A 23,828-nucleotide genomic window follows, 5' to 3' on the forward strand; every position below is an offset into this window, starting at 1 on the left:
AGCTGACTAGCAGTTGTTCCTTTTAGGCTCAAGGCTGTCACTACTAGTTTAGCTGCTCAATGAGTCCATAGTTCCCTGGTTCCACATTCCTCGGTTCCCCCCATCCACCTGTTTCCCCCTTCTTTTGTTCCCCAATTCCCCGGTTCCCCCCCTGACTAATAATAATAATAATGATGATGATGATGATGATGATGATGATGATGATGATGATGATGATGATGATGATGATGATGATGATGATGATGATGATGATCATGATCATCATCATCATCATCATCATCATCATCATCATCATCATCATCATCATCATCATCATCATCATCATCATCATCATCATCATCATCATAATAACAAGACGCCTGTTCTGGCGTTAACTCCGGCGCACGTGCCAGTCTTCAATATAGAGCTTCTGAACATAAACAATACAGTTCATATTCGCATTTAGATGCCTTGCGAACCTAAATGTTCGATCGCGAAATTCAAAAGGACAATGTACTTTAAAAAGTATAGAAGTTCAATTGTTCAAAAATGTAAATAAACTGCATGATATATTCGCTTTGTCTTACACTTTGCCTTTGGAATTCGCGCTTATATAGTTATATTAAATGTTCAATCCTGTGCAAACTACGACGTTCAACGCGCCCATACACGACCACATCATTGATCATCTTGTCAAACGGCGAAATAGCAGCGATATTATTAAAATAGGACCAAAATCTACATGTATTAAATATATTCTTACCCCAATTCAATCTAAACTTAGTCGAAAAGCGTGAAAAGAACGGTTTATTTGTTCCTCTTGGAGGAATTGCCGTATCATGCGAGCGAAATCGAATCGCGCATCGGAAAATTAGCCAAAGCTGTGCACCACAACTCTTAGCAGATAAGACTGGGACGTAGATAAATACGGTTACATACACATTTTAAATACTACAATGTTTCGCGCCATTCAGACTTGCGACGACGAAAAAAAAAAAAAAAACAACAAAACAAAACCAGGGCGAATTTTCAACTCCGTCGCTGACGCCGGAGTAATAATAAAACTCGTTCACCGGTTCCCTCTCCCCCCACTTCTTCATTCCCCTGTTCCCCCAATCTCCCATTCCCTCCTTCCGCATTTTCCCCATTTCCCCAATTCCCACATTATCGTATCCCCTATTCCCGCATTCCCCAATTCTTCATTGAATTGGCCTTCGTGATTTCAACAACCAATCAGAAATTTGCCGACGATTTTTCCGATGATGACGCATCCCGCCTCTGTTTAACAAAATTTCGATAAAAATACACTTTTTATTCGCAAAATTTAATAAACATAAGATAGTATGCGGTACTGCTAGCTTAGATTCTGTATCCAATCCACAAAAAATAAACAAATATTGTGTATGTATGAATTAATGCCTAAAAAAGGGGAAATCCCTAAACAAAAGGGGCAATCCCTAAACAGTGTTTCTATATTTCCAGATTCACTAAGGATAGCTAACATACTTCATTTAAAGACGTTGTCTAAAAGTTTGATTTCGAAATGAATTAAAACGTGAACTAACATTATATTGCAACGTTTAAACTGATTTATACAAAGTCCAAAGTAACACAGACATTATGAATTACAATTAGGTACGTCAACCTCGCGTTTTTGCGCTAACTGAGATATACTCATATAGTATGATACTTGTTTGAGCGAAAGATTTGCGATGACTATGAGTCAGTTCAGAACTTAACAGCAAGTGTGTAATTACAGTTCAGTTTAGTAAAAAACCTAGGAGGAAAGAACCCTTTTTAATTGTAGCAATACAATATATCATTTCACATTCGTAGCTAGTATATTCCATAACAACTTCCTACCTGAAGGGTAAATTTTGATCACCAGATCCCGATTTGCAAATAACGACAGATCTTCAGTGCTTATACTTGAATATATATATATATACGCTAATGCAGGAAGCAAAAGAGCAGTAGCGTGTTCGACCTCTTCTCAGTTCAAGATTGACGAAGAAATATGACGCCGCTTATTATCTGCATGTTAATCAGCAAAAAGCGATGGTGTGAAACATGGAATCTGAAATCGTGGAGCACCCTGGGATCTTTGAGTTCATATTGCAGTGCCGCGCCATGTATGGCACCGCATTATATTCTGCCTGTGAGTTTGTTAGTTTGTTCACATCAATACGTTTCCTTAATCGTCTAGTAAAAATTCCTTGCACATGCTAGGAATTTATTCATAATTTATTATTAATCTCTTGCACGTTTCCAGAATTCTCTTTTTCGAGGAATGTTTTCTTTTCAATTTTAATCTCGGACTGTCACGATTGCGTCGTATCTCCGGTTTTATGCACCTAATAAAGACAAAAATAGCAGCATTCGATTCAGCGTGAGAAATCAAATTACCAGGTGTCAGATGTTAATTTTACTAAACAACAGTATTCTAGCGATAAATGCATGGCCTTTGAAAGACAAGCGAAATTGTACTGTTGACAAAACTCACTTTGATACAGTTTTGACTAGCCTGCGCACATCTTCGTCCCCAGGGCCTAGCTCCATGGCCTGCGCACAGACTGTGATATATCATAATTACAGTCTGTGCACAGGCTAAGTTTTGATTTTTTATACGGAAGGTGAACGAGAGTTGACAGTTGTATTCGACCGACAGGAGAATGCAAGCAACCTCGTAACCAGGGTCTTTTAATGCAGGTTGTTGACCAGCCTAGTCCCAGGCCTCGTAAGCGCACGCTGTTAATTATGCAGGCTAGGGGGGCTGGTTGTTAATGTGGGTAAAAACGGCGGACGTCCAGGCGACCATTGCGGGCACCGCATTTTAGTACTGTGTTTGGTTTCCTTAGAAGTCACTTAATTACTAAGTAAAAAAAACAATAAGATACTGAATGGTAACCATTATAGTCATAAGATTACAAAGTATCCCCCGGCAAAGAATTAATCAATTAGAAAAAAGCAATTGCTTTTAAGCAATAATTTCATGGAAAATACAGTAATTAATATTATTATATGTATGCAGTAATTATTATTATAAAATAACATGTATATAACGCCTGTTCTGATTGGTTGAAGCCCGTGTTTGGATCAGGCCATCCAAACACGGAAATTTCGCGGGAATTTAAAAACAAATTTATAATGGTTAGTTATTTTATAAAACAATTACTTAATGGTTTCCGTGTTTGGATGATCTGATCCAAACACTTCGCGCGCTTTTCTTAACTCTCGCAACATTCCCGCGTGTTTGGATCAGGCCATCCAAACACGGAAACCATTAAGTAAATGTATATTATTATATTGAAATACAAGTTTGGAAAAATGCAGTCAGTATTTATAACGTATGACAACAATTTTTTTTTATAATCAGCTCCTATAATGGTCATTAATTGAAACAATTCGATGGAACTTTATGATAAAGCAGCATAACAAAATCTATTTTGCGGATTCCACGTTTTATATGTAGCTTTACCAAATGAGGCGAGATTGACATATCTCTCGTTAAGAAACAGAATGAATTATTGCTGAGGATAGAAAGATCGCGATCTGATCGTCGATAATCGTTGGTTATTTGCATAACATTAAGGCGGATTTCCATTCAGTGCAAAATGTAGCGCTATCGATTTTTTGCGATCACTTTGTCATGAAAATTGAAATGTGTTCATTCAAGCTCATCTAATGTGATTAGTTCCACTTGTCTGTTTGTACAGCTCAATGTCGGCTTCCAATTTCTTTATTTGTTCGTTGTTTTTCTAATGTTAATGGTGTTTTGATTTTCAAGTTTACATTTGTGAAGCCCGTTTCTGGAAAAGAGACATTATGGTATAAAAAGTGCAGGGGGCAATTATGTATTTGCCCCCTCCTACTCCTAAAGTGGGGAGGACCTGTAGGTCCGCCACCGCTCTTTAGGATTGAAGCCCTTGCAGGATCGTGTTTGAACTGTTTTAGTTTTAATCACTCACTCGTTTATTCTACGTTAGAAAACATTGATGAATGTCTTAGAGAACATGAAATAATTATATAGCTGTGATGAACCAAGATTTCGTCACCTATTCAAATTCAAAGGAGTCTCTCCTCTACCATTTAAAGAACGTGTAGAACGAGCGGGGTTCAGTCGTTTGTGGCAGGACCACTGTGGGATAAAAATCACACGTTCCCTTGATATCATGTTCTTCTGCAAGGGTTGTATGCATCATGCAATGCATCCTTGCATCTTATCCTTGCATCTTCTGCAAGGGTTGTATGCATCACAAGATCGTCAATTTGTCTCTTAAAAATCCAACTTACTGCCACCCAGTGATGCTCCGCAACCATATGCCCCAGTATTCTTAGACAGTGGATCTTTCCGTCCATCACTTGAGATTTCACCAACGTCAGGCGGAAGATGTAACTTCTAAAAATAGAACAAAATCTTTGTTCGAAGCAAATCCTTTGGCCTGGGGCCGGTTGTATAAAAACGCAGTTAACTTTTAACTTTTAGCTATAGTTGGTGAAAGAACTGACCAATCAGAATTCTGAGTTAACTACGATTTAACTACGCAAAATGTAGTTAAGCGTTTTATAGAACCGGCCCCAGGCTCTCATATCTCACGAACGGTTGGCGATGGCTATTGTCGGTGATCACTGATCCAGGCTTTACAGCAATAAATAGCTGTATCAACATGCGTCACATAGTTTCATGACTGAATGTTATATGTTTCAGAAATATCATAAACTATTCGGATACAATATAAATAACGCGTGATGGCTCCCAAAATTGTACCTATGGTACCATCATAAACAACTACCTCGATGAGAAATTTTCTTCGCCGAAGTTTGAACGCCAGATCCAACGTCTCAGGCATAAAGCTTGTCAGAGAATTGAGTCTTGGAAGACGAACAATATGAAATAAACCTACACAATTATTTCGAGAGAATTAGTAAACAGTTAAGCTGGTTTTCCACTGGATCGAAAAATTCCGCCTAGTGGAAAACCGGCTTTAGGTTTGGCGCAGTTAATTTTCGAAAATGCTTATGAATATTCATCACTAGACATTTTTTTCACGGAAGTTAATCAATGTTACGGATAAAGCGGTAGTTATGATAGGAAAGTCGAAAATGCACCAGGTAAAAACAAAAAAAAACGTCATCACAATTTCCGATCTAAATAACAACTTCTATTCCCATCTTCTCATCTTCTATTGCTTTCGTGGTAAATCAGTGTTAAGTATTTTTGCAAACGTCCAAAGAAACAATAATACCATGCAACTATTTTCTTAACCAACACAAAGGCATATACCGTTATAGTCTTTATATATTGGATTCGTTTCTTTCTCTGATCCTGCAAATGACTCAAACTTTACTACGGTGTCACAAAGTCTCTCAACACGATTGATAAATGTCGAATCCTAAAAAAATAGTAAAATACGTGCATGGTATGATGTTTTATCTCAGCTCCTATAGATGTTTAGGGTCAAAAGGGTCTCAAAAGGATTAAAAGAATTAAAGAATTGGCGTACTATTGGGCAAAACAAATTTTTTGGGTTTTTTTACGAACTTTGCAAAAAAAAAGATTACAGCACATTTGGGGGAGATTTTAGCTTAGCATGAGAGATAAGGTTAGTATTTCATAGCCTATATACGCCTTACTTTAATGCCAAGGTTATTTTCGCATTCATTTTCTAATTTTTCACGACGCGTTGAAGGTGTTGTGTTTCTCTTCTCGGGCCGTGCATGGGAATGATTTTAAATTATAAAGAGTATCTGTAGTTGCCGCGCATTTAAGAGTATATGAAGAATGTTGCTTTACGGTATGATATATTTGAGTTAACTGGCAGAGTTCACACATAACATCAAGTAGGAAAATAGCATTCGCTATTTTATGACATTGTCACTTTTTTATGAAAGTTGTTTTGAATTACGTGAAATCGACATTTCGTCGAAACTTCAAAAATTTTACGCATTTGGCTGTGAGAAAACCTCCGACATATTGCTCAGACAATTTTCAGAATTTTTTTCAGCAAATGAACCATCATCTCACCTGGTGAATATAAGAAGGAATTGTGATCAAACAAACAGCAAAGGAAGATCGTAATATTCCTCTGAGATAATACAAGAACATCGTTAATGAATGATCTTCATCACTATGGTTACACCACAACGGAGATTCCAGGGATTGTATTGCAATTCGTAAAATAACTCGATCTTTGATCTACATAATAGTCAGCATTACAGCCATTATTGTTTCATGTTTTTTATCACGCCAGTAGAGTGGGTGCTGATTTTCGTAGCATGTAGAAATTATGGTTAAAGAGGGTGGCGATTTTTTCCATCTTGTTAAATAATTGGTTGTGCTTCTTAAATAATGCCAAGTAGTTTCGTAGGGAGGACATCGTTCGCTGCTTTGGAACCCCCTTCTCCCGTTACCAATCTAGTTATAATCCAGTCAAAATATACATTAGTCCCATGTTTAAACTATGGGCGCTCTCCTTTATACGGTAAAAACGGCCAGACCGGTCCTGTTGTATTTCGGTACAGACAGATTACTGGTATTTTAGAGTGTTTTAAGAACTCTGCATTCAAGTATATCGTTATTTACATCTTCCTAGCACGGAAAATGCAGCTTCGCCGCTGTATCCGTAACGAAATACTCTATTTCAATTCAAAATATGACCGGTCTGGCCATTTTGACCACCTAAAGGTAAGCGCCCTATGTCTCCAATATACTCTTCTGTGATTTGCTTCTCATTTTGATTATTTGTAAATCAGTTTCTTATTAAAAATTAACGACTACATCAACAAGTTTCGCCAGAAAGCAAGGCAACATCACCAAGCTGACGTGAGGCGCAAGTCACTGTCAAACAGCAAATTCTTTTCAAAGAATGTTCACATTTGTTTGAAGCCGGCGAGAGAGCGAGTTTGCTAAAATGGTGTCGAATCTATACGGATGAAACAGACTGTGGTGGATAAATTTTTGGTAAGCAATGCTTTTGTACCTGCTTTATCTACAGCCAATGAAAATCATTCTTGCGAGGAGCTGCGACCCTACCCGGCTAAATTGCATTCTAGCTTCTCATAAAATCATAATGTTTTTTTACATGAAGCTGCACCAATATATAGTTTTAAACTGGATTCATATCCATGCAACAACTCGGAAATTAACGGCTCTGCCATTCCGGTACGTGCATGCGTTTTGACACGGTATACGTGTCGAGAAAGCAAAAGATATAGCTACTATGTGAATTCAGTAGGGTAAATTGAATAGAAATGATGATAAAAAATGATCTAAGTGCACACTAGAGGAGCCTGTTAATTATTAATTAGCACCGAAGGGTAATAGAATGATCGTAATATGAAGAGTGCTAACCTCTTTGTTAGTAGTAGAATGACCATTTTCCTCAATTACTTTTCTTATTGAGTTTAACAAATTTCGATATTCCGGATTTAATGATGATCTGCAAGAAATGACGTTAATCGTTATGTCTGATAAGCATCGATTGTTCATCACATATGTAACAGGTTAAATATACAACAAATATATGGACAGAATAGAATAAAAATGTTATTGTTAAAGTACGTGTGACATCAGGAATTATAAAGGTCGACGTAATGGCGACCTTAAGACGTTAACGACAAACCGGTGACCGCGCGAACGGCAAACTTTAAACCACATTTGAAAGTGAACCTTACAGGTTTTCGGCAGCTTAGTTCACATTTCATGCTTAAAGTTCCATGGTCAAGATTTCACAACTTTAAAAACAGCTAATTATCAAATGAGGAATACGAATTTTAGTTTGCCGTTTGCGGATAGCGGTTCATCGTATACGTCAATCTTAAAGCCCTGTTACATGGTGCAATTTTTCTTGCAACTTGCAATGCAATACTACTTTTGAGATATGTATATTTGGGAACGAAATTTTTTTGTTTATTACACTTCATGCACTTCCCTTCTGCAAGAATCTTCACTAATTTACATCTCTTAGAAGTAGAATTGCATTGCAAGTTGCAAGAAAAATGCACCGTGTAACATGGTCTATCTATAGTGTCTAATATCTGTGATCTGTCGACCATACAGTATTTTGCAAAAAACTTCGATGTTTTTCTGTTCAATAACATTCCCCATACACTACCTCGCGTTAAAAAGTTCATGCACGTAGAATTAACAGCCTAAACACTCGCTTTTCGATATCTTGAAGGGCTTTTTGCATATGTGCATATGAAAAATTCGCCATACAGCATGCAGCCTGCGTGACGGCTATCGTTGATATGTTTAAACTGGAAAAGTGCAAAAACTGTTATGCCTCGTTTATTGTTCATCCTTATTAGGGAAGGTGCTTGATTCTTGCCAAAGAAGAAAAAGTCCAGGGGTGCTAATCACCATTTACCTTCGAGAATCTAAAATTTCGGTGGAAAAGAAACGGTACAAAGCAAAACAACATTTTCCGGAAAATTCCGATGAAAATTCTTTGTACCATTTGCTTTTCCAACCGGAATATCCGATTCCCAACTTGAGGTAAATAGTAAGCGCCCAAGGTGTGCACCTCCCAACATTCCAATTAAAGATTTGTACCTTGTTTGGCACAGCGAATCTCCATCTTGTCCTGACCAGGTGTCTCTTGACTTATATTCGTATTTAGAAACTTTATTTATTCTTGCAACATCCACAGTTTTTGTAAAGTCAAAGAAGTGGCCAAATTTCACAGCGGCTGGGCGGACTTTGGGCATGTTTTCATACCTCCAAGCAATTTTCATGGATTGATCGCCTTCTGGCGGTTTATTCACGTCAGATGCCCCAGTCTCGTTAACGTCATCAACAGCACAGGGCAAATTCTAAGAAACACATAAACGATTATAGATACTTTATTCAGTATTATATCGAATTATCCCCCCATCCATATTACATGTTAAATAATAGTAAGACATTAAAGCTATACAATCCATTTTAGCATTGCATTGCTGAATTTGCTTCTTGAACACAATCATTGGCCTCAAACCTATTCACATTCGCTCTTCTATGACTGAAAACAGGGGTGGATCCAACACTAGGGCACAAATTTGCATAACAAAACAAAGTGGTTATTTTTAGCAGTTTTCTTGTGTCATGCAAACTAATGCACTAGTGCTGGATCCACCCCTGACTGAAAATAATACATACTTCATTATTGATATTAATCTAGCTAATATAAAAATCATTTTGAGCGTTTTCCCCATCCCAAATTTTTAGATAGATTGATGCCTTTGCATAATAATTTGCCTTTGCATAATAAATTTTCATGGTTCAAGATTCATTCCAACAAGAAAATGTTTAATGTTAGGTTACTAAAAGCTACTGTATTGCACCTTCCATATCTCCTCGGGATCATGACCTGCAGTGGCTAGGAACAAGGAATGTCTTGATACAACACCTTCAGCAAGGAAACACTTGAGTAATGTCTTGGAATAACAAGCATAGTTGTCTTCCTCTAAAATACAGGCAAATAATTCAGCTTGGGACTCCCGGTTTAACATGAAATATCTTAATGATTTACATAGACCTGTGTAAAATCTCTCTACAAATGACTAAATTCGACGTCTATAGAGGTAACACAATATGACATATACGATATTAATGCTCTAGAGGCAATTTCAATCCCACTTTAAATCAGTGGCGTAGACAGCATGACGATTTTCCCCCACTACTTTAGAAACAGTTGCGTAGCCAGCCTGACGATTTGTCCTCTTATGCTAATATTTTGGTGTTCATTGACTGTCAAAACAATGAAATGAATAATTATAATAACACGAAATTTACATAGCGGGGCAAAATCGTACGCTGGCTACGCCACTGTTTAGAAATTTATTGTTTTCACAGTCAATAATGAACACCAATAGGTGAGAAGTCATAGTCACTTGTAATATGCTTGGAGTTTCAACGTATGGGGCTTTGAAAGAACACTTTCATTTGAATCAGCTGAAAATATATATTATAATTAATGACATACCAATTAACAACACTGTTCCAACAGCAAGACCACCACCTACAAGCAACACAGTCAATAAATAAATGAATCACTGTTGTAGAAATACAGTAGTACTTAGAGATTATATCAGTTCTATGAAATTGGGAACCTGTTCACTATTAGCTATATGTAACTATGAGCATAATAAAATACTTTATCTTATGTAGATTTTAGGATTGGTACCGATGCAAAAATTGGCGCAGTATAAACCACTAGACTTGGTAGGGATGAAATTTGACCAGCTGTTAAACAATCTTTATCTTTCCTACATTTTTCATACCAAACTAAGAATAATGCATACAGGGCTATCCTCAGGATATTTCCCTGGGGGGTGGGGTGAAGGTAATCTAAACTGTCTGATTGACAGACTTGTACTGACTACACTCTGGATGAAACTTTGTCAAGTTTCTATTGCTCGGTCGATAGTAATTACGCAGAGAGTAAAAACAGGATGACATAGTGATATTTACCGTCTGCGAGTAGTCGACGATATTCTTTATAGTATAGTCAAAAATATTAGTCTACCGACTAAAATAGCAATTTTACCGAATGAACCTCAGAATTTCTGGGGGGGGTGACACTACAACAACTTCTCCTCCCATAGCCCCAGGCCTGAATGCATAGTGTAAATGTGGCTTTAGTATTTTAATCTTAATATATATTGGCAAATCTATGGTGATATGGTCTTTTCGATGATACGTTCACTACCCAGGTTGCTTTTATTCAGCTATTAACTGGCAATATCTGGAAATAACCCTTATTTTGAAAGCATATGTATACAATTGTTAAGGAAAAACCTTTTCATCATTTTAGCATAAAAGGTGCATGTGTACATACTTCAATACTAATTAATACTAGATAGAATTATTGCAAACCTTTAGTTTCTGCCACAAATTTTGTTTAACAAATAAGCGGGGAATATATGTTTGCATGCCTACAGTACGTGTGCTATGTACAACTCCTTAATTGTATGTATTTCGAGAGTTATATAAAAACAATTATTCTTATGTCAATGAATTCAGGGTAATCCTGGCAAAATATTGTGTACAAGTATTTTTGAAATATCCCTGGGTTGAATACATTTTTAGACACAGTACTTTAGGCTTTTCAATGCCAAGAGCATCCCATTGACATATGTTATTACTTAAACGGTTTAATCTAAAATCCAAAGTCACTGCAACATATAGGGTAATAATCTTAGCAAATGCCAGGGTATGGCTTAATAGCTGCAAGGGTACCTTTGAGGGAGCGAGGCAAATGATAGTGATTTTAAAAATTGTTGCCACATTGATATGATGCAATTTCAAAGAAAAATGCATATGTATAGTTGTAAGTTGCTGGTTGCAAAATTGTATTAAAAATATAACTGATTCAGCCTGTATTTTCATTTAACATTCCAGTAAATGATTTAAAACATAAATTGTTTAAATAAGAAATATGACTTAAATATAATGGTTCAAATAATTATAAATGTAATAGGACCATTTAAATAAGAAATATGACTTAAATATAATGGTTCAAATAATTATAAATGTAATAGGACCAATAGGACCAATGGTGGTGCCTTGCTCAAACCTAATTTAACCAATCTTTCTCATAAAATAGACATTCTTTAATGAGCCCCCAGCCTTAACTTACATTAATTTAATTAGGAGGAAATTTGCTAATACATAAGCCCATATCCAAATTAGGGAGATATTTCATATAGCATTGTGAGATAATTAAGACAAATCAATTACACATATACTACATGATGATGCAACAAAGTATATAACATATTATATTAGTACAATAGTTTATTTATAACATTTATATTTACCTAACAAACTATCCAGAGAAGGTACTCCTGTAGAAATCAATAATTGATTATTACGTAAAGATATTTTAGTTCCTGCAGGATAACTGGAGTGACCACGATTACTTTTCTTCTTGAAACTCGATTCCATTTTCTACTCTGCCAATAATGGTAAATTCATCCTTGATAATTAAGCATTAGAGAGAACACAGAAAAGACATTAAGAAACCACAATCAGTGAGCTATATAGAGCTCACTAGTTATACACTGAGCTGTGTATATGTACTGTGGCTAACCAGCCTCGTACCCAGCGTAATATAGAGATCTGTGACTAAGTGTGCGAGCGCGCGGGGGTGCTTGGGGAGGACGCGACAAGATAGCGAATAAAGGCGCCTGGGTACGAGGTTGGTGGTAGATAGATAGATAGACAGATAGATGTGTTTCTAATTAGGAGACTATACTGCTACTAGGAGTATAGAAAATTTCAATCACGTTCTTAGCTTATAAACTGCTACGTGGTTCTACGTGGTATGGTCAATTAATGGTACGGCACATTGCACTTACGTCATAACGCATAAAGCCATAAAGTTTATGACCTAAGCGTTATTTTTCTTCATAAATCTTTATAAGAATTACGCACTTATGCCAAGTTTCTTTTACGTATAGGGGTTTACGTCCAAGCCCCAAAGGTTCAGCCTGAAATTCGGTATAAATTCGAATAGGTATAGCCTGGATTTCAGGTTTGAAATTTGTAGATAGAAGTTCAAACTTTGGAGTGGAAACACTGATGACATATGAGCATTCATATGAGTGATGTGTACTGAATTGATCCTGATGTTGAGAGAATCAAAATAGCTCAAGAGAAATATCAAGAGGTCGATAATCTTCAGTTTCATGTTGGTGATAGTGTGACTGGATTCCCAAACGATAATTCGCCTACTATGACGTTCATGTAACGATGAATGCATTTCACTGGTTTCCACACGAAGAGAAGAAGATTTACATACAGAAAGCCTACAATCTTTTAGTCTGGAGGAAAACTGGCATTTTGTTTTCGGATAGGGTAGGCCCTGTTGGAGCGGACGAATCAGAGCTTCTCAACATCCATTTCTTGAGCAAGGATCAAGTTGAAAATCTGTTTCAGGAAATTGATCTTTTCAACAACGTTGTTGTTAAACAATTCATTCGAAAGGAATATTTTCAGTCCTACGAACATTTTCAAGCGTTGGATGAAAGCGTCGACTCATCATGATCTCGAGGAGTTTGATCCAGCTTATGTGCACGGGGTTTGGGATGAAATGACTCTTTTAACGACGATGGCAGCCTCATAGTCAATGTACCCGCTTTGTCTGTCACAGCAATTAAGCACTGATTAGATTTGAATATTTACTGTAGCTGAATTTATGAATGATGTTGCAAAATAAGGGACACGCCAGTGAATTTGATTAAACTACAATCGAACACAGTAGGAGTCACGAGGAAACATTTTATTTTTCAATTAAGTTACACATTAAAGTTGAAGTCCGTTCCATGCATGAGGTTTGCTTCATAACAAATGAAGGCCCTCTGATGTGAAAATTCCTAAATTTCGCATGTTTTCTTATTTTTTCTTAACATAAACTCTCGTTCATATTAATTTAGAAGCGTAACAACCTAACAGTTTTTGGATATTCAGAGAGCATATCGTATTAGTATGCTTCTTTCAATGCCATTAGGACTGTTCATTTTAAAAGTTGATTTTTCAACATTTTGTTTATGCTTTGTGATGCTCCCACACCGTTAGTTCAACTTTAATTTTTATTTTACCGGATGAATACGATGGTAGTATTTCATCTATCTGGTTTATTCGCATACACATGTACCAAGGATCCGGGAGCCTTAGCAGTGACCACGAGTACGAGATTCGAGGAGCCTTTCTTACGATGACGTTTTGGGGTACTTTCAATTTTTTGAAATGGGTTTAAGAATTATGATTTAACATGAAAAGCAAATTTTTGAGAATCAACAGACCATTTGAAGAATAAATTCAGCTTAAAATTAAAGACAGTCCCCGTTACAAGATCGTGGTTTTGAAAACTGTAAGTACCCCAAAAATGGCTGCATATTCGTCATCGTGAAAAAGGCTTATTCGTCATTTTCGCGCGTTGTTTGCTTACGTTATCAGCCAAAACTCGTAGTCACAGAGGAAATACACTGAGGTGACAGTAACAGAGGTGGCCATAGACATGCATATCTATATAAATTAATATACGGCGCGGAAAATTTTGCCCCCGAATTTCTAATGCGCTCTGGCAAGCAGTTTTTGCACTTTTAGAAGAAAAAGATGCAATTTTATAAATCAGAGCCTAAATATCACAATTACTGATATATTATATTAATTGCGAATGTATATAGGCTATATCATTATTTTATGAATGCTGCATACTAGAAATACACCACACAAGCTAAAACACAAAATATGGCAACTGGTATACTAGTAAAATTATTGGGAATTACATATAATATACGGATGTAACCTTCTTAAAATACCCCAAAAGCTATATATAAAGGGATTTATCTCTATTATTTACAGATTGATTACTCCATTCTAGGAGTATATCGGTATAAAATATTATTATAATATAGCTAGTGTCACGGCTGATCAGTATTTCTCAATTAATGCTCCGTTCACTAACTATACTGACCAAGACTGCATCAGAGCTGAAGAAATATTGCAACAAAACGCCATGTGAAGTATAATTATATAATATAAGGTCCTATAATATTCGTACGAGCATCCGAATAATTATATATTGACACGAATTTTTCGCAGTTGGCGATCCGAGCCAGGGAATTTCTTATGCATTGAATTCAGCCTGCTAATCTATATACCTAGAGAAAAAATCAAATGAACTTTATTTACTCGTTGACCGAAGATTTACAGTATAATGATCATTTTTAAAATAATTAATACATATATAGGTGTAGAAACTTTTCGAGCATTGAAGCTAAATGAACCGTTAGGTTTTCTGGTTAACTTCCATTGTTATTCTTATTAATTAAAATAATGTAGCTACTGTCAGACCGAATTAAAGAAAATATCTTAGTTTCTCAATAGTTTATGTGAAATTCATTGTTTTCACAGTTGTCGCAGAATTCACTGGCATTGTTCAGTAAATTGACCAGCACACGCTGGTTTTACTTTTATCTTTAAAACAATTTCACATAACAACTCTCGTACAACAATCTAAACAATTTCAAAACGCTCTAAAACAATTTTCCTATAATTGCTGGCGAGCGCAGCGAGCCAGCACACTAATCTGGAGGTTGGCTGCGTACGCCTCGGAGCCTGGGTACGTATATTGAGGCGAAATCTCGATTTTTGTCATTCATTCTGGCAAAAACCATATATTGTATGCGTTCTATATATGGAAGTTACCTGCGTCTGCAAACCCCGGCAAGGTTATTTCCGTCATATTGCCTGCAGGGCAAAAAAACTGGCTTCGAGCTGCGCCGGCCCGCGCGACCTGCCACTGACTCATTGTTGTCGTACATAGATTAAACCCGACAATATTGTCGGGAAGAAAGAAAACTAAATATCTGAGCAAGTATTTGGGCTAAAGACCCCGGAATACCACCAAACGATAGAGCTTGAAAAGAGGATTTAAATAGTATAAAATGTTGATATGTTTGATATGCAAGAAAAGGTTGCGTGTGGCAGAGAACTCAGAGATATCTGTCCGCACACGGTGAGCTGTCGGCTGAGCTAACAGGCACGAGTAACCCGTAGCTCAGCTGATAGCTCTCGACGTGTGCTGCAGGCTTAAAATGCGTGCGATTTATTTATTATTCAATATTACACATCAAAGTTGCCTAATTTATAGAATATTGCGCAACTGAATACAAACTAAAACGGTTAAAGTGAGTTAGTACAGTTAGTTCACATTTTCAGGATTATTTTGATATCTTTAAGGCCCACACAGAGGCCGGACGCGAATTGGCAAAGCGGCGCGAATTTTCAACGTTTTTAATTTTTCAAAATCAAATAAATTTTTAACTATCATAATATCCTTGCATATTACATAACAATAAAACATTTTGATTGCTCTAGCGTCCATAGTTTCCAAATTTTACTTCCAGAATTTAATTTATATGCTTTTGAAAACTCGAAATTCGCGTAGCGTTGCCGCATCGCGTCCAGTCTGTGTCGGGCTTTGGCGTCAAAATCGAGCCTTTAGAGGTTTTTTGCCGATTTTTCTTATATAAACATTCATGATGATATGAATTATCACATCACCGGCAATACTATCTCACAATAATACAAATATCGAAAAAAAAATCGGGCAAAAAAGCCAAAAACTGACCCCTTGCTCCAATTTTACACCAAGAATCGATTTTTGGTGCCAAATTTACCCTAGAGGGAGGGTATCATAGAGTTTTGTCGCCTTTCCAACCGCATGACAACATTCCGAACACGCAGTAAGCACGCGCTTAACTTAAGTGAATATTACGGCGAATTGGCAACATATCGATCTAAAAAAATCATGTTATTCATGTATCTACTGAGGACAATTTCCTCCTTAAAATGGTTCTATCTTTATTAAAATCAGGCAAGCATTTACACAGAAATCGCAAGTTAAAATGAGCTAACCACTTTAAGATGGCATCTTATCCGATGACAATGAGTTTTAAGATTAAATACGAATTGCGGTCGTATGGAAAGTTTTCGTTTTTGCCACTTCGTAGGCAAACCGCAAGTGAACACTGAATTTAACGATTTCTAACAAAGCACTCGTTTTATTGAGCGGTTTAACTTGCTTGAAGTCACAACAAAGGACGATTTGTGTTGATTTGTATTTCCGCGTGATGACAAGCGCACGACAGCCGCCCCGAAAAGCCGCCACCCACCTCCTATAATAACCTTCAATTTTCATACTTGGAAGCAAAGCATTGCGGTCTCTGGGCACACCGGAGACGAGATTGAGTATTACTGTTATTAATAGAAATATAATCCCGTCTCGCCACAACAACACAGTGCTTCGTTAGAAATGATGGCAAAAAGGAAAACATTCTGTGATCGCCATATGTATTGAATCTTAATGTAAATGCCTGAATTGGCGGGTCGCGCAGCTCAAACCCAGTTTTTTTCCCTGCAGCCGCAGGCAATACGGCGGAAATAACCTTGATGAGTCTATTCTCAGGAGCAAATTAATGCTGTATCAAATACACGCGCAAAAAAAAACACATGTTGTCGCAACATTGTTACCGTAACAGTAGTGACACCTAACACTTAATGCACCTATTGTTCACGACAATGTTCAAGATATTATTCATTTGAAAGGAAAGCCCAGAAAGCCTCTGTGGAATAGACAAATTTAGTTTAAACAGCCGTTGTTTTTCTTCAACATGGGATAAATGGACTTGCGATGCCAGCACTTTTCTTGCGATAGTAACTTCTAGTGAATTAGTCTAGATTCGGAAACCGTTCTGACGTACTTCGTTTACCTCAAACCACTAATTTGGCACAACCAAGATACTTTTGACATCGTGCCCGCTACGATACATTTTGGCAAAAACAACTGGCTGATGCATTTAGGATCGCTTCCTGTTATTTTTCGTTATTTTACATTCCTCTTGTTTGTTCCATGCATTATGTAGTAAATATATTTATCATTCACATAAACACACTGACAGTGACAACCGCGCACATTTACTAACATATACACACATACACACAATATTTCCAAAAAAAGTGAATGAAACCAAAATATGAGCATAATATTGTCGGGCTGACTACGCCACTGACATGATCTCGTTTTACTTGTACTTTGCGTATAAGAGATGTACAAGCGCTGCCCATGGTAAAATTGCATCTGATTTATATAATAGCTATATAGTGCCTTAGTTTGGATAAGATGCATGCCAATGCCGCCTCGCGAAATGCCGCGAGAACATATAATAATTATAAGGTATATGATACCTCCAAGATATCGCGTTATCCACCATGCACTATCACCCAAACATGTACACTTTACATGATTTTCCGGATTAACATACTGAACGTTCCATCATTTTTTCTAATTTGTATCGTTTTTAATATTTTTTTTCAAATAGGCTTTCCATGCATGAGGATGTAGCTCGTTTTACTAATATTAATTGATGATTGATTAACATCACACCATCCTTGACTTTATAAAGTTCAGAGTTCATCAAAGCTTCAAGGGTTTTTAGGTTACTAGTCTTTTGTTTATTTGTATCATCTAGCTGCATAGTAATTTATCAAAGGAATTAGGAAGATCATTTCTATAAATAAATAAAGATAATTTGTAAACCATGCATTGTAGAGGGCTACCTCTTATACCATAAGCTTCCAATTTGGTCAATAGCGTATTGTAATGCTTTAGAAAAATTTATGAAAATTTTGCAAGTATATATGATTTTTTATCTATTGACTTCCTTAATGTTTCTGTGATTTCGGTTATTGCCTGTGTAGTTGAGTGTCCAATCAAATTGAAACTCGGTAAGGATATGTCTTTCTCAACATCAGTCATAAGTTGCTTATAGGTATAAACCAATTTTTCAATTATTTGAGTAAACACAGAGAGAGTGGAAATAGGTAGAGAGTTTGTAGGGTCAGATCAGATGTCTCGTCATGCACCCATATCTATATTGGTGTAATTTTTAAATCTTTAAAATCTCATGCAGGGACAGTACCTTGAAGAAAAGATTGATTAAGTATTTGTGGAAGTGGTTCAGTTGAATAATCACATGCTAATTTTATAATTTTTTGTGGTAAACCAATTACAGATTTTGTTACATTTAAAACATGTATCTCATTAGAATCTATAGGTCGAAACATAAAGCTGTGTGGAAAAGACCAATTAATATAACTAGCGCTAGCAAGTGTAGTGACATAGCTTGGTATACTTTCAGTAATTTGTTACCCAGATTTATATAATGATTATTTAACTGATCGGCAATGCTTGTTTTATTTCTTTTATGTAATAGCTCAGTTATTGTAGCTTGTGAGGAACTCTTTTTTCCTACTTATAACTATCCCTATAATCATTGTCTTCCAGATTTCTTTAATATCTCCACTATTGCAAATTTATTTTTAAAATAATTCTTTCTTGCAATTTCTTAAGATTTCAGGGACGGCGGAGCGCTATATCAAGTGCGGGGGCTACATCATTAATCCTACTTATGATGTTATAAAATAATTCCAAATACTAAGCATGGCTCAGTAAATAAGAAGTGTAAACATCTTTGGTTATACTGTAAATACAAAATGGAGGGAGTGAGTTTTAAACAGCTTTAGTTTATGCTTTATGTATATAGTAATAAAGCGTTTGCTACCCAAGTCTACTGCTCATTTTCCTTTTTTTGATCGACATCCTGCAATTCGTGGCATGCATACCAGTGATTTCTTCACTGAGGTATGTGTATTTCTATAATGTTATTCATACTAGCATCAACACCATCTGCACTAATAGCTCGAGAAATTAATATTTTGAATCTCATTAATCAAGAAAATAATCTTTGCTAAAATTGCGGAAGTGTCTAGAGTACTATAGGGCCGTTCGTATCAAGCCCGTTTGGCTTAAATGATGGATTAGTCAATAATAAATAACACTCTTTAGATCTCTCTTGAATGAGTGAACTTGAATATTATGGACTGAATAATTATGCAGTTGTAAACAGTATCTTTGTATTAAGGTTAACAATAGACTAAATAAGTCTAACTTGCTTTCCATTTTGAACCACCATTTCAGCTAAACGGCTTGATACAACCGCCCCTACATTTTGCTGACCTATTCAGCATGTGATTGGTTAATCAGGTAGACTGGTCGCATCTGATTGGTTTCCCATTTAAGGTCTCGCTATAGTGACTGAGAAAGAACTTTCTCATTCATCAATAATATACCACAACATTTCTATTTAACAATTAGACAACGAGTCCGAGTTGTCTATGAGCGAATAGTCAACGAAGGCGAAGCCTGAGTTGACTATCCGCTCATAGGCAACGAAGGCGAGTTGTCTAATTGTTTTAGTATACACCCTATACCTAGATATATTAATTTCGAGGAAATAATCGATACACCGCAAAATTTCACCGAAAAATAATTTGATTAATTCAATTTTAGACGGTCGCGCGAGCGAATTTTTCCCAAACGTGCACTATCACGAATAGACGATGGTTGAGTAGCCAATCAGAATGTAGGATTTGTAATAGACAATAGTCAGGTGTATACTAAATCGCGGTAGTGGTAGTGGAGTCAAATCTGAACCTCGCTAGTTTATTAGCCATTGCATGTGCAAAAAACTGGCAAAAAGTGTCAGAAATTAAGATTTATATCGCCTGTTAGTATAACTTGGTGAACTTATTTATTCAACATGACTGTACTGAGTAAGTAAAAAATAATTGACAGTCAAATTAGCCGCGAGCTTATGGTTAGAATTTGACAATTCCCATGTGGAAATCAACCGGACGTGGTTAATTAATGCGAAAGTGTTTAGACCAATTGAAATAATTCAACGTAGCGCGTGTGCTAAAAAAAGGATTTGATAATACTGTTTACAGAGGTTAGAATGCATTTTAACTCCCAAAAGGAACAAACTTTTAGGAAAATTAATGATTCACTTATTTGGTATGCTTCGAATACCCATGAGATAATTTAGGCAACTTCTGTCACATTACAGTAATTTGAATTTCAAAAGTGCCAGTTTTTTTTACTCACGCTGTATAGTGCATTCCTTATAGCAGTTCATAAAAAAGACTACAATCGCTATTTCTTGTCTGGTTTTTACAACATTTGACACAACCAATGTTTCAAACAAAAAAATACTTGACTGCCAGCGATGCTATAAGTATGATAAATTTTATAATCGCTTCATATTTCTGTCGGGCGGTTTTTATTATAGGACCGCGTTTAGATATATATCTTCAAAATTGCCCCGTTATTAAAACGCGGCAAAAATGCCATGCACATGCATGCATTCATATATCTGCATGTCGTAAGGTTATAATATTAATTAACTCCTACGACTTATAGGTCGAACCACAGTTAATAGAATATACATGGTTTGGAGACCATATAATACTACAATACAACTCATTAACTATGTTGAGGCACATTTATGCAAAAAATTGTTCCTTTTGCATCACATGTCTATTGTATTTTGCACAGATAAACCAATAGCAATCTTATAATTAACATATTTTTCAAGTCAAGGTTGATGAACTTAGCAAGACGAATGCCATTGGTACGTTTGGCTAAAATACAATAGACACGTGACGAGAAAGGAACCATTTTTTGCATAAACGTGGACAATAACATAGTTAATGAGTTGTATTGTATTTTTATTTAGTCTCCAAACCATGTACATTCTATTAACTGTGGTCGAACTTCGAGAAGTATCTCTGACTACAATTTTTTAAGTGTGCATTTGTTGACCTATGTGTTAAAAACTAATAACAAAAAATTAGAAGCATGTCTTTAAAGTTTTCTCAACGTAAAAAACATGGAAAGCAGCCTTTAACCGAGACTCAGAGAAGCGCTAAAATTATATAGTCATCCCAACAATAACAAGTCTAATGCTACTTTAATTTTCCAACGTAAAATAAAATATCTTATTGCGTCATTATAGCCCCGTTTTTCAAATAAAATGAACGATAACATGCATTAATCATATTAATATGTTATATGTGGTTGAAAAGAAACACATGTTGTGATTTGTTATTGCTTATTTATAGTAATTGGATTAGGGTGCAGGATTAAATGAATAGCTCTTGTCATTAAGGACGTTATAACGCGTAGAATCAGGATAAAGAATTTATTATTGTGCATGCCTGCAGGACTGCAGGTAGCTGGCATCGGGAAATAAAACTTCAGTCTTTATAGACTTTACAGTATAATTATAATAACGATATAATACTAATGCAGAAATATTATTGCCCTCGAAATTGAAAAGAATATCTATGCTTTTTATATTTGAGTAAAGATTTTACTGATCAGCGAAATGGATATGCTCATGCACATAGCTACGTCCAGTCTGCTAGTGATCGATTAGTGTCACGATATTCGCATGCGAAATAAGTAGAAAAATTGAAACGTCTCGGAATTTGCGCGCTGCGTCGCAGTGTCCTTCGAATCCGTTTATAATACAAAAGCAGAACCGCACACCCACCGTCACTCTCTACATTCAATCCTTTTAATACAGCAACAATTTCTTTATACTGTAACACTTTGTGTGTGAACTTTAAAATTACCGAAACACAATATATAACATATATCCCGTGAGTGTTTACAAGAAAATTATAAGTACGAATTGAAATAAACAAGCTAAGTTTTAATAACTTTTACGTGCTAAATGTGTCGATCATCACGTTAATTACTAAAAAATAGCAAAGTGGGAAGAATTAATTAAGCCACTCTGTTTTCAGACATTAATCAAACATTAATCAACAGGCTATTATACTTGTGTGCATACTGTGGGTCAGAAACAGTTCTACGGCTACGTTTTAAATATTCTTTCTAGTTTATAATACTGCTCAGTTGGAAATTACACGGTCTATTTTATTGTCTATTTTATTTCTTGGTCTCATAATTAACAATACTTGATCACTAGATTAAGGTCTCATTCAGTGCCGTAGCCTACATCGATAAGTTGTGAAGGCAAATTCATATAATTAGCTATTCACGCTCTATATGTTGATCTTTCTGAAAAATAATAACCCCGACAATTATCGATCTAGCTACGCAACTGTGTTCACTTAAAAACTCAATCAACAAGCTTAAATTATCAAGATTTCTAATATGCTTACCGGTCTGTCATTATTGTTCATGCATGGTTTCAAGGTTAATTCTAATTTAATCTTCCAAAGCGGAAAATAATACATTTTATTGCGTCATTTGCGCTGTTTTTTAACATATTAGTATATGTTACATGTGGTGGAAAAAACACATTGATAAGTTTTGTTATTGCTTATTTATAGCAATTGGATTAGGCGATGAGTAGCTCTTGACATTGAGCAAGTTACGGCGCGTAGAATCAGAATTTTATTTTGTGCATGTAGCTGTTACTAGATAATGCATGGAAATAAACATCACTCCACATCAGTGAATAAAACTTCAGTCTTTGAAGACTGAAATATATTGCATGATAAACGCATGGCGTGAACAAAGTAACTTGTCATTCATCACCAAATGACGTACATGCGTAACACGTGATCGCTTCTCGGAGCATACAAATATCAAGTTTTTGCAAAGATTTTCTATGTTTACATGTCGATATTTTATACTGATGGTCAACTGCAAGGTATGAAGTTGTGCGCAGATAGGGAAAAAATATACTTTTTTTAATCTATTCACCACACCAAAGTTACAAAATATTTTGCCTTCCTTTGCAGGTTTTCTTTAGTTGAACTGGAGCAATTACGTTTGTGGGTAAGTTTTAACATTCATTAATATTTCACGTGGATTTTCGCCGAAGAAACATGCATACATCACTTTTACACTATAACCATGCTATATAATGAAAAACATGGTTATGTTGAATCTTTTAAAACGTTCTCTGATTTTAAATATTTCTTTAATTTCGCCAATTAGCGTAATGCCAATAATAATATACAATCGCTTCCTTACAATCTTTTTTTAATGATCAATCATGGTCGCGCTTCCGCACTTTTAAATGGTTATGTTGCTTGATATTGTGTCAATTTTATAGTTGATTAGAATATTGGGATATCTACAGGATATTGTACGACATTCGATATTTTCTACAGAGTTGCAGGGGGTCTCATATTTTTTACGTGATTTAGATCAAAACGTAAATCGAGGTTGAATTAGGTTATTTATGAGTTCATGTGCTGCTGTGCATGTACAATATGCTTGTAGAATATTCATCATGTATTTGATATTTTATTGCACGCAATAGTTTACAGGAGTCCCTATGTTCATTTTCTTGGCAAAGGCATATATTCTTTAGCTATATTGAATTAACATAAATTATTGTTAATAATGATCAATATCAATGCAAATTACAATGAATGATAATTTCAGCGAATACATACTTATGCATCGTATATATCG

At 35.9% G+C, this 23,828-nt stretch overlaps 1 protein-coding gene across 3 annotated transcripts; it reads right to left on the bottom strand.

The window, feature by feature from the left end:
• Window positions 1-2,271: 2,271 nt before the first annotated feature.
• LOC114541704 (elongator complex protein 4-like) lies at window positions 2,272-11,938 on the bottom strand. Of its 3 annotated transcripts, XM_028561516.1 has the most exons (10): window positions 11,782-11,938; window positions 9,945-9,980; window positions 9,304-9,425; window positions 8,534-8,793; window positions 7,331-7,418; window positions 6,005-6,175; window positions 5,264-5,372; window positions 4,773-4,879; window positions 4,273-4,378; window positions 2,272-2,333 (listed from the first exon to the last, which is right to left on the bottom strand). In XM_028561516.1, the coding sequence occupies exons 1-10, from the start codon at window positions 11,906-11,908 to the stop codon at window positions 2,326-2,328; spliced, it is 1,134 nt and encodes a 377-aa protein (XP_028417317.1). In that variant the 5' UTR covers window positions 11,909-11,938; the 3' UTR covers window positions 2,272-2,325. The 3 variants fall into 3 exon arrangements, with proteins under 3 accessions (XP_028417317.1, XP_028417325.1, XP_028417310.1); XM_028561524.1 differs by lacking the exon at window positions 2,272-2,333 and having other exon boundaries at window positions 4,208-4,378; window positions 9,304-9,368; XM_028561509.1 differs by lacking the exon at window positions 2,272-2,333 and having other exon boundaries at window positions 4,208-4,378.
• Between the last annotated feature and the right edge of the window lie 11,890 nt (window positions 11,939-23,828).

This window comes from Dendronephthya gigantea, unplaced genomic scaffold (assembly GCF_004324835.1).
Source record: "Dendronephthya gigantea isolate DGI-Jeju-01 unplaced genomic scaffold, DenGig_1.0 000003F, whole genome shotgun sequence".
In the NCBI taxonomy this organism is placed as follows: domain Eukaryota; kingdom Metazoa; phylum Cnidaria; class Anthozoa; order Malacalcyonacea; family Nephtheidae; genus Dendronephthya; species Dendronephthya gigantea.